At 39.8% G+C, this 13,991-nt stretch overlaps 2 protein-coding genes across 6 annotated transcripts in view; both read right to left on the bottom strand.

The window, feature by feature from the left end:
- Positions 1 to 263: 263 nt before the first annotated feature.
- Positions 264 to 3,722, bottom strand: tsr2 (TSR2 ribosome maturation factor). The gene is made up of 5 exons (XM_017467502.3): positions 3,600 to 3,722; positions 3,001 to 3,091; positions 2,817 to 2,908; positions 2,186 to 2,359; positions 264 to 1,407 (listed from the first exon to the last, which is right to left on the bottom strand). The coding sequence occupies exons 1-5, from the start codon at positions 3,678 to 3,680 to the stop codon at positions 1,264 to 1,266; spliced, it is 582 nt and encodes a 193-aa protein (XP_017322991.1). The 5' UTR covers positions 3,681 to 3,722; the 3' UTR covers positions 264 to 1,263.
- Positions 3,723 to 5,427: 1,705 nt separating this feature from the next.
- cdk16 (cyclin-dependent kinase 16) overlaps positions 5,428 to 13,991 on the bottom strand; it is a 39,068-nt gene continuing 30,504 nt past the window's right edge. For 2 of the 5 annotated variants that reach the window (XM_017467491.3, XM_053680421.1), the window contains 2 exons: positions 10,863 to 12,994; positions 6,504 to 9,643 (listed from right to left, as the gene is read on the bottom strand). In XM_017467491.3, the coding sequence (XP_017322980.1) occupies positions 12,957 to 12,994 (38 nt within the window). In that variant the 3' untranslated portion in view covers positions 6,504 to 9,643; positions 10,863 to 12,956. Of the gene's footprint in view, positions 6,134 to 6,503; positions 9,663 to 10,862; positions 12,995 to 13,991 lie in introns of those variants that run through there. The other 3 variants (XM_053680424.1, XM_053680423.1, XM_053680422.1) reach the window with 3 other exon arrangements.

Here is a 13,991-nt window from a genome sequence, read left to right as displayed (position 1 = left end):
CCCTCCATCTTGGTTCCTGAAACAAAAACTCTTCAGCCTAATTTAAACCACCACAACCTTAACCATGCAGGTACTAAGGCTAGATGAATGAACATAGTGCATCATTCATCTAAAGGGGTCTTTCTTTGTCCTGCAAGCCTGATCTCTACCTGCTCGCCCACATGACAGTACAAGGGTGAGTGAAACGAACACCTCAGTTTATTATTTCGTATTGTTTTTCATTTTCAAACAATGTGTATCGCACACCCTCTTTGTTTTAAAAATAATAATAATAATAATAATAATAATAATAATAATAATACTACAAGTCCTTGGAACAGGTTTTGAATCCTCTCTGTTATCCACTTTTAAGGTTTTCATTCGACCTTCGTAAAACACTCGCACGCCTCTAGTCTTAACCAGATGACGTGATCATTTCTAGCAAAGACGAATCAGAACGAAAAGCACACATCTTTGGCCAAAAAGATGTATTCGGCAGGATGTAGTATACCGGAACCGTTCCTGTTCCTCGGACACGCGGCGGTCATAATAAAGTCGAATTTGACTGTCAGGAAATCATGAGCGTAGAAAACTAAATAACTCCTGCAAATATTTAAACAATTTTGACCAGGGGAAATTGCTTGATTTAACATCATCCTCTTTAAAAAAAAAAAATTATAATTTTTTTAAAAAAATTTAAGCACATAATGAAAACCGAGTGTTAGTGTTATACTAAATTTTTTGATACTGTATCCTTGGTATACAGTACATCACATTTTATAAATCACAATATTCAAAAGGTGTATTAAATTCAGAAAACAAGCTGAACACTGTCAGTCCCTGATGTGCAACACACAAGAGACCTGGACTCACTGCAGACGTGTTGGTTGTGTCCTGCAGATCCCAGTGTGTCCACAAGAGGGCATGACGAGACGTAATGAAAGCACTAAAACACTAACTGTGACACGATGGCGTTTAACAACCTTACACGGGGAGGGAAAGGGCTCGGGCTCTGGGAAAAGCAGTGAAGAGCAAACAGGAGCACTCTAAATGAAAAGAACAGTTTTGGTAAACAACTCTACCAGTAGTTCATCCGAACTTGCCGTGTAAGATTTTTTTACCACCATGTAGCACACCCGCTAAACCCGTCTTATATTTTCCCCCACGTTCCATCGTGATGTAGATATTGCTGATATTTCTTTTTTGCTCCATTACCACAAGCTCATTCAGACACCGCGTTTCTGGCACGTCGGAGTTTGTAACTCATTCATAATGGCACTTCGGTCATTTTTTCCTGCACACCACTGTCCAGCCCTCCTCCTCCTCCTCCTCCTCCTCCGTACGTGTAGATGAAAACGGCTGCTGCTGCAGTTTCAGTGCTGTGCTGCTCACTGAAGCTCCCGCTTGGGCCTCATCACACTCCATAGACTACGCAGAGAAAAAAAACATCAGCCAGACATGTGGTAAGATTTTATATATATACATACACATACATACATACATAGTTTTATGTAATGGTTCCCACCCTAAAGCTGATTATTCTCCTATAACAATATGCTTCGAAGTGTTTAATCCTCTTATACATCACAGCAATTTGCCAATGTTACTATTTATTTATTTATTTATTTATTTATTAAAGAATGATGCATTGCTTTTTCGTAGAACATCCACAAAACTAGTTAGTTCCTGTTATGTTACAGCATCTATGAACTGCTGTTCCTGAACCAGCCTCTTGTTTTCTCTTTCCAAGAGAATACGACAAAAAAACAAACAAAAAAAAAAACAGCTTGTCATGTTACTGAGAATCTGGAAAGTGTACAAACAAACAAAATCATCCTGAACACTCTCACATCAGATAACCTTCTGACACTGGAGACTCCTTCCAAATTTTCAATAAATTCTCCATACAGAAAACTTAACCATATGACCAATCACATGCTTTTCTTTGTTAAATAATGTTTTAAATCACTTATTATTAGTCTCAGATTATGCCCGAGGGTCTGTCGCTCGAGTTCCTGAAAATTAGTGTAAGAATAATACGTTAGAACGAGTGCATTAATTACCTTGCAGCTGGCACTAACGTATGAGCCGCTGTTATAGAATCTCGATCAATATCATCATCGTTATTATTAAAACCGCTCAGGATTTAATGGTTAAGCTTTTGCTTCTTATAAATGCATTATTTAATAAATCATTCTGAACAAACCTCATCGTTATCACGGTCGCCATCATCGTCCGCATCCTCTGTAGGAGATTTAACAGGCGTGACCTTTGCCCTCCCGCTGGCCTTTTTCAGTGCTAACTGGCTGATGTGCTGTCTGACCTCCGCGAGTTTCCCCTGCTTACACTGCTGGAACATAACACACACCTTCTGCGCCACCTGAATACAAAACAACAGAGAAAGCACCTGATTTTACACACACTGCAGTGCTGCTGTGTGTAATACATTCCTCATATACACACAGAAATTCTACATACGGATATAACTGACTATATGGAGCCTTGAAAACCGCACCGGTTTACTAGGACAGGGGTTCCCAAACTTTTCCCGGGCAAGGCCCCCCCCCCTAAATGGCATTAACATTTGACCGAGGCCCCCCTTTTGCAAGATGTCTTTAAAACACATTAAAAATACAGACTTCTGAATATATCCCCCTTTTTTTAATTATTAATAATTACATCTTACATATTTACATTACAATATATTAGGAATTGATTGTGTGTGTGGTTGTCAGAGTGAGAATTTATTTTTCACACCAAATTGTTGAGGCCCCCCGGACCCCCCTGGCGGCCCCCACTTTGAAAACCACTGAACTGGTGCAGGTTTCACTTCATACCTGTGGCAGACTCCCATCATCCACCACCGTATCGAACTCGTTATTCATCAGCTCAGACAGGAAGTCCTCCACTTCGTCCTGTTCTAGGTCGCCTGCACGTGAACACACGTTTTATTGTTGTTTTTTTTTTTTTTTAATGACAGGCCACACGGCAGAAAAAGCTCAATTTAAGAGAACAGCTTACTGTTGTCATGGAAATATTGCTGAACCGCATCCACCATCCAGTCAGCCTTTTGCTGGCTGAAAACTCCTCCAAAGCCATTATCAACCGCTATCTAGACAACAACAACAAACCCCACGTAAGTGACACGCCCACCTCATTTCTAATGAGTGCTGAGTGATATGAGATACCTGTATCCAGACAGCGTCCGAGCACTGGTATCAGAAATACTTTTAGAACTGCACGGTTACTTTAAATTTCCAAACAAGTAGCTAATTTGGTTTTAGAAATATTTACCTGGTTATTTTTGCAAACATTACGTTTAAACAAACAAACAAACAAACAAAAACCCCTCAAAAACATTAAACTATCATTTTTCATAGGGTTCTATGGTACAGTACCATAAAGTATGTATTATTCAGTAAAGTCCAATCACAACACCATGCACACTAAATCTAATCTAAATAACGAACTTCACGCGCATGTACAGGTCTGCAGCTAGCAGGTTAGCACGCGCATACTCACTGTACACATCGGGTCTCTTTAAACATCTTATCGATTAAACGATTAAATATACATGAAGGAAAAACAACAACAACAACGCCACCAATAACAAACGGTACCTGTAAAACCGGCCAAGTTTCTAAAACAGCTCTCACTGCTTCTGAAAACACTTCACGTGGAGAGGACACGAGCGCCGCCATTTTGAACTCAGACAGACCAAAACAATCAATCACCGAGTTTAAATATAACACCGCTGTGTAGAGGGTCAGGACAAAGAGTCGATACCAGAGAGAGAGAGAGAGAGAGAGAGAGAGAGAGAATGACCAAAAGTATGTGGACACCTGACTATCAGTCTCACACACCTCTTACTTCACTGGACCTAAGAGGCCCAAACGTGCTCCGACATGAAGACACGGTTTACTGTGTCATGTAAGATTGCTATAGAAGAACTCAAGTGTTCTGCACAGAGCCCTGATCTCAACCCCACTGAACACCGACCGCACCCCAGAACTCCTCAACCGACACCAGTACCTGATCTCACTAACGCTCTTGTAACTGGATGAACACAAAATCCCCACAGCCACGCCCCAAAATCTAGCCGAAAGCCTTCCCAGAAGAGTGGAGCGTATTATAACAGCGAAAAGAGGGGAATAAATCTGGAACGGGATGTTCAACAAGCACATGGTCAGGTGTACACATACTTTTGGTCATATAGTATAGATAGATAGATAGACAGGCTGAATATTAAGAATAGTACTCTTAGTATTTTTAATTTTTTAAATTGCATTCGACTACTTCTTTTATTTAAAAAAAAAAAAAAGGCGAGACCTTAGTGTGACGTTGTAAAACAACAAAACAGAACTGTTACTGTATATACTGTAATTCTGTATGATGGAAAGGTTATTGCTATAACGTCATCCTGTAATCATTTGCATATCGGACACGACTGGTTTAAAGACGTCGATGTTGTGACCTCACGGACCCTTACACACTCATTGCACGGTTCATCGTCTGTTCAAGAGATTTCAGAGTTTGAATATCAGGTTCGTGAGTCGAGGGAAACTTGTGTACTAATGTTACTACCGTCAATAAAATGTTTGTGATGCAAATATAACAAAGTATGAATGTATCTGTGACGATGTGAAGTTCAAGAAGGAACCTTATAATCCTCAGAAAAGAGCATAGCTTTATTTAACTAATATATATATATATATATATATTGATACAGTGAATAAACATAAATGTACAACATTGATCAAAGATATCTCTTCATATGTCTGCACTGTGGGTTTGTGGTTTCATAATGAAACTGTGAAACCAGAGTAGTAAAATAGAAACACATATGATCAGCATCTTGGTTATCTTGGAAGATTTCAAACCAACCCATGCAAGGTCTCATATCACTTTGGTATTGACGGAGAGGAAAAGCTAAAGGCAGCCGCACGAAACACACCGAGGCGCAAAGATTCAGAACTCATCGTTTTAGGAATGATTTTACAATCTTACAGCAAGAAACACAGAGCAGCGTGTTAAACTGTTCTGAAGAGAGAGGCGAGATTTGTTTTTTTTTTTAGACGTGGGATGAGTGACGATGAGGTGGGACAGAGCTTCATGAAATTAGGATCCATTTACATGACTCAGGATGGGCTGTGTGGAAGGTCACGTGTGTGTGTGTGTGTGTGTTAGCTCTGGAGACGGCACTATAGAAAGTAGAAATCTTAGAAAAATCGTTAAAAAGTGACGTTTGGAAGAATTCATGCTGTGAATTTTTTTTTTCTTTTTTCAAACTGACGTAATAGAAATAAATAAAGTAAGGAACTGTTCAGAAATTCCAAGCAGAAGTGTTTTTCCCATAACGCTCCGTCGGTAAGAGCGAGTCTCACATATGATTATTTTGAAAATATTCTCTCAGATTTAAATTTAGCTGTGATTTTTTTTTTTAAATCGCCTTCTTTTTTTTTTTTTTAATTGAGGTGTGCAAAAGTTAGACCCTTAGAACAAAAAAGTGCATTTATAGCAGCCATGTGTAAAGTTCAACAAATACTGTTGAGACATTATTCATAATAATTTAAAAAAAAAAATCTAAATATCAGCAATTAAATTTAGCCTTTAAAAAAAAAAAAAAAAAAAAAAAAAAAAAAAAAAAAAACTTTGACCCACTTTATTTCTTTATAACGGCCACTAACGTCTTTTTAATCCTCACAAAACCTCAAATTCTAAAAATTATTATAACCACCCCCCCCATTAAGAAATCAGGAACAAATGCACTTTTGCAAGTGCGGCTCGTTCGGATAAAATACACTCGGCTCCTAAAAGACATTATAATAATAATAATAATAATAATAATAATAATAATAATAATAAAATCAAAAGATATCATTGTGATAATCAATCATGGAACATGAAACGTCTAAATATCGTCATTACAGCTCCAGAAACAAAACTGGCTGCACTCTCTCTCTCTCACCCCTGTCGATCACAGGGACATTAACCAACCGTGGGCGTCTGTGAGCTCGCGTATGCGGAAGAGGGCAGACAGCACTGCAGCGTGAAGTGTGCTACGCTGCTCTGCGACGTCACGCGTCTCGGAGGAAGCACGTGTCAGCCTTCACCTTCCACGCTTGGTACTTATTGTATGATACGCACCAGCCGGCTGTCCTCATGCGGAAGATGACAAATTGTAGAAAAAAAGAAGAAGAAGAAGAAGAAGAAGAAAAAAAAGAGAATTCGATTTATTAGCATTTTATTTTAGCAGGAAGAATTTTTCTGGGCCTTGATTGTCGCGCTCTGAAACGAAGTCTGAGCCTCAGGTTCTGAGGAAGGCCAAATACGCCATCAAACTGATTTAAAAGTGACACGTCGGTAAAATAAGGATTATGTTTAAACGTGCGGAAACGTTGTGAAATCACGAAAGGATTCGATCGACGTGATATTAAAAAAAAAAAAAGAAAAAAAAGCGGAGGTTTGAGTAATCCTCTGAGAGAATGGAAATGGATGTGAAGTGGAGAGGAATTCAATGTAAATGAGGAAAACCAGAGAGACATTTTATAGCGTTCCGTACAAATCGAACAATGAAGATTGGATCATATATGAACTTTACATTCATATCCTGATATCCTAATCCTGTAGTGAGAAATTCATACATACAAGTTCATTCATAAATAATAAAAAGAAAAAAACTAAATCAAAAGGAGTAACAAACGGAGTTTGGGCCGATGATTTGTATTGCCAGAAAAACAGAATTCACATTTTTTTTTGTCCTCCTGCACAAAAAAAAAACCCCCCAACAAAAACACGCTTCGGTCCGCGTGTTGCTCCGAGTCGACGACATCAGCAGCAGCAGGCTTGGAGAAAGTCCCGGAAGTGTCTGGAAATAACAGTCCAGGCAGCCGTGTCTCCACATCATTCAGTCCTATGGGAGGGACAGCGAGCGCCGTGATGATCGGTCCAAGTTTGCACACTTTCCAGACAAAACATGCAGACTATTGCAAGAGCGAGAACGCAAAGTCCATGTGTCTTCATGTTCTCTTCACTCGTGGTGTTTTTTTTTGAGGGACGGGGAGTTTGTTTGTGTGTGTGTGTATGCGCGCGAGTGCATGTGTGCGCATCTTTACACGTCCATGGCATCAGATCTGTCTGAAAATCTGCATAAATAATCTTTTCAAGCACAATGAATATAAATCAGAAAACAGGCATGGGCTCCTGGAGCTAAATGAGAGATTTACAGTGGGTATTGCTTTCTCATCAGGGGCTGTGTAACGTGTCCCCATGTTCACCTCCACACACACACGTACGTACGTAAAAAGACTTTTCTAAAACACCTCCATGTTAAACAGGAGCAGAGTCTTGGCTCTTTAATCCATACTGAAAAGTAAAGTAAATGAAAAATTTTAAAAAAGAAAAAAAAAAAAAGATTAATACTGATCACATTTCCTCTCTAGCACGAAAACACAACCTCTAAAACGGTCGATGTGTGTAAAAGAAACATTAAAAGCGCATCACACCGAGTGTGTTGTTGGCTCAGATCATGGCGGTGTGTACGGCGGGGATGTCACGGACACACTCAGAACCTCACAGGAGAGAGGGGAGAGAGAGAGAGAGAGAGAGAGAGAGAGAGAGAGAAAAGAGAGAGCGCAAGAGTGAGAGAGAGAAAAAGAGAGAGAGCAAGAGTGTGTGTGAGAGAGAGAGAAAGACAATGGGCTTTATCCATCAGTAAAGTTATGTGTAAATGTTTGCTTAAGCCAAAATTCAACTACAATTTTCTAGCAGATTTACAAACTTTTCTAAAACGCTGATTTTCTTCGTGCGTGTGCGCGTAATGCTGATCGCCCCTTAAAGTGCACGTTCCTGCTCACTTGCAGCTCATTTGCATGTAGTGACACCCACAAAACCCCGTAAAAGGTCAAGAGCACAGAGGGCTGTGAACAGGAAATGACTGCTAAACAGCGAAAGACGAGGAGGAACGACAGAAGAAGTGGAAGTTATTCTACGCAAAGTAAAAAATATTCATCAGTGTAACAGCACTGAAAAGCTCAAAACCTAGAGACAGATTCCAGAAAAGATGAACGAGGCGTGACTTAAGTGAGGCGAGTGTGCCACGCAGGGACACCGCCACTTAAAAATTGCTCTAGGTGTCTCGGCCGACAAGCCGGAAGTGACAGACAGTGTTAAAAGGAGATGCTTTGGCAAACAGAACTGATTTATGAGCCAGCGTTCATCCTACAAAAATAAATCAAATCAATCCTCCCGGTCTTTAAATGCGCTCTAACGTATAAGCGTGACCGTAATCTTCCGTCAGCTGACGCATGCGTTTACGGTTCGCAGAACGGCCCGTCCTCCGTTTATACTACGGTGTGTTTTTGTTCGTTGTGGTGTTGCTCTAACTGAAGGATTAGTTTGATTTGTCTTAATGTATGGGTTTGTGTTGGCTCCATGTTCTTTATTTTTCACATTCACTAATAAATACCAATACAATAAAATGACTGTTTATCACAGAATGTTCTCAATGGTGCTCTTGACCTCTGACCTAGTGAACGAGCGTGAGCGTGCGCGCGCGTTTTTATAGACGCCAAAACACTTGTATAAGTCACTCGGGACACGGGCACCTGCTAAACGCTGTATATGTAATAAAAATAAGCAATGTAAACTCGACAGATTGATAAAAGTGCAGTAACCCATGCAAATGATATGTACTTGAAGTCGATCGAGGTTTACCTTAGTTAGTCTTCTTATGGGTAAATTTACACACACTCAGGAGTGAACGTTTGATAAATGAGGCCCATTTAGACGAGACGGAGAGACAAAGAAGAGCGCGAGAGAGAGTGCGAGCGAGCGAGCACAGAGAATATACAGTAAGCAGTAATTAAGTTAATTTTTTCCCCATAATTTAATTCAAAAACTGGAACTTTCATATATTGTAGACACACAAAGTGAAATATTTCAAGCCTTGTTTTGTTTTAATCTCGATGATTACGGCTTACGGCTCATGGAAATCAAAAATCCAGTATCTCAAAATATTAGAATAAAGGATTTATATTAGAGAAATGTTGACCGAAGACTCTAATCAGCTGATTAACTCAAAACACCTGCGAAAGTTTCTTGAGCCTTTAATCTGTCAGGCTGGTTCAGTACACAACCACAGTCACGGGGAAGATGAAAGTAAATGTTGAATTTCATTTGGAAATCAAGGTCCCAGAGTCTGGAGGAAGAGTGGAGAGGAACAGAATCCAAGCTGCTTGAAGTCCAGTGTGAAGTTTCCACAGTCAGTGATGATTTGGGTTGCCAGGTCATCTGCTGGTGTTGGTCCACTGTGTTTTCTCAAGTCGAGAGTCGATGCAGCGTCTACCAGGAGATTTTAGAGCACTTCATGCTTCCATCTGCTGACGAGCTTTATGGAGATGCTGATTTCTTTTTCCAGCAGGACTTGGTACCTGCCCACAGCGCCAAAACTACTAGTAACTGGTTTACTGACCGTGGTGTTACTGTGCTTGATCGGCCAGCCGACTCGCCTGACCCGAACCCCATAGAGAATCTACGAGAGACACCAGACCCGACAATACAGACGAGCTGAAGACCGCCATCAAAGCAACCTGGACTTCCAGAACACCTCAACAGTGCCACAGGCTGATCGCCTCCATGCCACGCCGCACTGACGCAGTAATTCCTGCAAAAGGATTAAATCCCTGACCGAGTATCGAGTACATTAATTAACATACTGTTCACAAGGTCGAAATTTCTGTATTATAAATTCCTTAATCGAATATTTTGAGATACTGGATTTTTGATTTCCGTGAGCTGTAAGTCGTAATCATCGAGATTAAAACAAAAACAAGGCTTGAAATATCGCACTTTATGTGTAATGAATCTACAATATATGAACGTTCCACTGTTTAAATTAAATTATGGGAAAAAATGAACTTTTCCACGATATTCAAATTTTTTGAGATGCATCTGTATATAGTGCACTAATTTATGAGTCTGGCACATGAAAATATTCCATGTCCTTAATAGCATCCTATAGCCTACTCCCTATTCCCTACAAGCTGCAGAGTGCATTACAGGTGTTTTTAATCCCTAGATGGTATTTGGACACTAGGCTACTGCAGTGCATTGTGGGATTAAATGGACGCAATGGATATTCTTTAATAAAGTTAGTCCTCCGTATACGAGGAAACAAAAAAACAAAAACAAAAAAATATATATAAATATATATATATATATATATATATATATATATATATATATATATATATATATATATATATATATATATATATATATATATATATATATATATATATATATATATATATAAAACAGAATTATATCCAGCTTCATTTAGGTGGTTCTCTACAACACTTTCAGACCCGAATACAAAAAGTGTAAAACACTAACTAGTGCACTACTGTGTGCACTTATGAAATCCCACAATGCAATGCAATAGGTTAGTATGTAAACAATGAAATCTAGTGTGTAAAGAATACAATAAAAGCTCTTGGGTGTTTGTAGGGAACAGGAAATAGGGCACTATTAGAGACACAGCCAGAGGAGACGAGATGAGCATGAGAAATGTCCACTTCTGTTTTATCAAGATACTTTATATTTATATATAAAAAAATTAAAAAGGGTGAATTTGGAGAGAAAATGAATTGGTTATTGCACTCTGTATCGCGTATTGCAACGTGCGAGGAGGTTAAACCCACTCCAGCTCTGACACTGAAATGGAAGAGATGCTTTGATTTTGTTTTAAAATAAGGGAATAGTAGCCAAACCTTGTAAATACACCAGCTAGGACTATTGTGCTAACCATATATTCTTCATTAAAAAATATATATGAACACGTAGTAATAATAATAATAATTATAACAATATAGAACTATAACCTCAAATATCGTCGTGTTGCTTTAAAAATCCACTTCCTGTCATTGCACTGTCCACTGCCCTTTTCTGCTATTTACACTGTACCACAGACTTCTACCTCGTCTCACACACCGTCTACGCTGCATTCATCTAAACCACACACACGCGCTCACACACACACACACACACACACACACACACACACACACACACACAGAGATACACAAAATAATCAGCACAGTTGAAGGGGAATGGCAAACTAAAGCTCTGAGAACACATCATAACCTTAATAATAATAATAATAATAATAATAATAATAATAATATTAACTCCACCGACTTCACACACAGTGGCGTTTTGCATTGTCTTCACACACACCTTATTAGTGAATAAAAAGTTTTGGGTCCTGAGCTCCGCACCACAGAACACACTCACTGTAACAACACACTGACGTTTCCGCAGCAGAGCTGGACTGCACACACCATCACAGAAACAGCACACTGTAGCTTCCTGCTCGACACACAGCTTTCCAGTAGGGAGGCGCCCATGAACGGGTGCGAGTTTGATGTGCGGTTTCATTCTTCTTGCTCAAACGAGTTCAGTTAGGACTCATTTCATCATCCGCAAGCAAATCGAGTGTCTTCTAAATCTTCAAGCATCTTCTAAACATCTCCTGCAAAAGCGGCAGCTGGTCATATTTAGAGCCTCTCCATAGTGTAAAGTGAATTTCAGACTCCACCCCCTCTGCTGAAACTGAAATTACACTCTTTATAAGAGGAAAAGGGTTCCTCTTATAGTTAAGTGTATTTAGCTTCCTGTACGGATTTCATACGGAACCCCGTCTGATAGGAAAACACTTTATTCTACGGCTCTACATAGAACATTTAAGGGAAGGGTCAAAACAAATAACACATTCGGGTTCTAGAGTCAACCATTTCTTTCTAAGAAATTACGCCAGGCTCAAAAAAGGGGTAGGGCTGAGCGACTCGATTCCAGCTGAAGGGGCGGGGCTAATTTAGACGCCGGAAAAATGGAAACCTGAAAGAAACCGCTAAAATCCAGTAAACAATCAAGTGCCGACAGGTTTGATCGTTACTGGCCTGAGAACACTCAAACGTTACAAACTGCACCTTTAATATTGGAAAAATCCTGCATACAATGATCAGATTTTAAAAAATATTCCGAAAAAGCGGAGCAGTGCGTCCCTACTGTTAAGGTTGTGAGTTCAAATGAGATGTTTCAGAAAGCCACAGTTGAGCCTCGGACAAACAAACCTGTAACCTTTAACTGCTCAGGTTTAGGTTTGGATTGGATTCTGGTTCACTGGTAAATCATTTCGCCAGAGTACTAAACATGAACAAACGTTACTCAAAACAGTTTTTGGAAAAACCAGTAAAGCAGGAAGAAGCAGATGGCTGCGAGGGTAAAAATACAGAGACGCCGGGGGACGTTTGGGCAAATTGGAAGCTCTAATGATTTCAAGGAGGGAAAAATCTTTGGTAAAATCATGCCGTGGTTTTCAGTGGTTGTCAGTGTGTGCGTGTGTGAGATACGTGAGTGAATGCGAGGGTCAGATTGAGAACGCTGAGGAGGAAGACTAAGATGAAGGCTTGAATGCATAACAGTATTCAATCCTGTTCAACAGTCACAGTTCTGAAGCGAAGGATATTATTATTAACCATTCGCGTCATCATTAGTGGTTCGTTCTAGTAACGGATTCAAATGAAACTACAAAAACGTACAGCGAAGTCCAATTCGACCAGACACGCAACTGAAAGTGAGTGGGAGGAGAACATGGCTTACAGGTACATGCAAACAGAGTGCATAATCAGGACACAAACGCTATAAATACAAAAAAAAAAAAAAAAAAAAAAAAAAAAAAAAAAAAACAACCCAAAAACAAAAAAATTCTCATCTTCCCATGTAAACATCTAGTAACTCCTCCCCTTCCCCCCCCCCGAAAAGCAATGCCACATGACAGCAATGACTCAGTTAGAGAAGTGAGGAAAACAAACACAAAAACAAATACACGGGGATCCCTTCATCATAATCGCACACAGAAACATCTCCGTTCATCCTCCTCTTCTTTCTTTCAGCATAGTCACGCTTCGGGCCAATCAGAAGAGCAAGCTCTGCCGCTGAGATATACTGTTCACTGAGAGAGAGAGAGAGAGAGAGAGAGAGAGAGAGAGAGAGAGAGAGAGAGAGAGAGAGAGAGAGAGATTAGAGGAGGAAAGAAGATGATGAGTGACACTGTTTGCACAAGTGGAGACATCAAACCATCAGCAAAGGAGCATCAGAGGAGCAACATGGAGGAGAGTTCACACTGTGATCAGACTCCACACTGAAAGCTAACGCGCACATACACATGCAGTCATGTACATACATTCCCACCTTCCGATGTTGTGTAATACTGTCTCATAATATTTACATATTCAAAAGCGCAAAAAACAAACAAAGAAAAAAAAAATTCTACTTTTAGTTGCATAATTTTTCGGCTTCATGTCCCTTGAGATTTTCCATACGTGCGTTATTTCATACCATCGTTAACCAGCCGATCCTTCAGCGTTAGCTAATTCTTCACTATACTTCGTAGGTATAACCCTTACGTGGGTGCCAAGAAGTCTAGCGCATCTCCTCATTTGTTATATTTAGGCTTGCTGTGCGAGATAACAGGAAGATGTCCTTGAAGGTCTGATTAAGAGCGCAGGAGGAGGTCCACTCCCTCTCGGATGGTTTAAAGACACCTGAGGTGAAGTTGCGGTCATGACCTGTTAACTCTGATGAGGCTCGAGGCCCAAGGTCAAGGTAAAGCAGCTCATCAGCAGGTGATGAGCTCCATCTGAGATTTTCACCATATACAGTACTGTGCAAAATTTTAGGCACCCTATTTTTTTTTTTTTTTTATACAAACTTTGACTCGAGTCAGTACAAAAACATGTTAGATTCCCAAACATTAGTTTTCTAGCACAAAATTAAATGCTACAGAAACATTTTGTTTGTCAGTAAAGAAAGCAGCGTATTATATAAGAGATCACCTTTTTGCTGCAAAACTAAGACGAGTGCGATAGTCAAAGTCTCCAGAAGAACCGTGTTTGGTTCTGCAAGACGCTCAATAATAACGAACTTGCAGCTCATTTCCTTATAAAACT

The sequence above is a fragment of the Ictalurus punctatus genome, chromosome 5 (genome assembly GCF_001660625.3).
Source record: "Ictalurus punctatus breed USDA103 chromosome 5, Coco_2.0, whole genome shotgun sequence".
Taxonomy (NCBI): Eukaryota; Metazoa; Chordata; class Actinopteri; order Siluriformes; family Ictaluridae; genus Ictalurus; species Ictalurus punctatus.
Note: the sequence above shows the minus strand (reverse complement) of the source record. Positions and strands in the feature narration are given on the sequence as shown.

What these genes read in the sequence shown, in the direction of transcription:
- tsr2 (XM_017467502.3), bottom strand. Translation starts at nt 3,680, where the DNA reads ATGGCGGCGCTCGTGTCCTCTCCACGTGAAGTGTTTTCAGAAGCAGTG. An exon ending in AAACTTGGCCGGTTTTACAG is followed by an intron (nt 3,092 to 3,599) that starts GTACCGTTTGTT and finishes GTTGTTGTCTAG; the next exon opens with ATAGCGGTTGATAATGGCTT. An exon ending in GCAATATTTCCATGACAACA is followed by an intron (nt 2,909 to 3,000) that starts GTAAGCTGTTCT and finishes GTTCACGTGCAG; the next exon opens with GCGACCTAGAACAGGACGAA.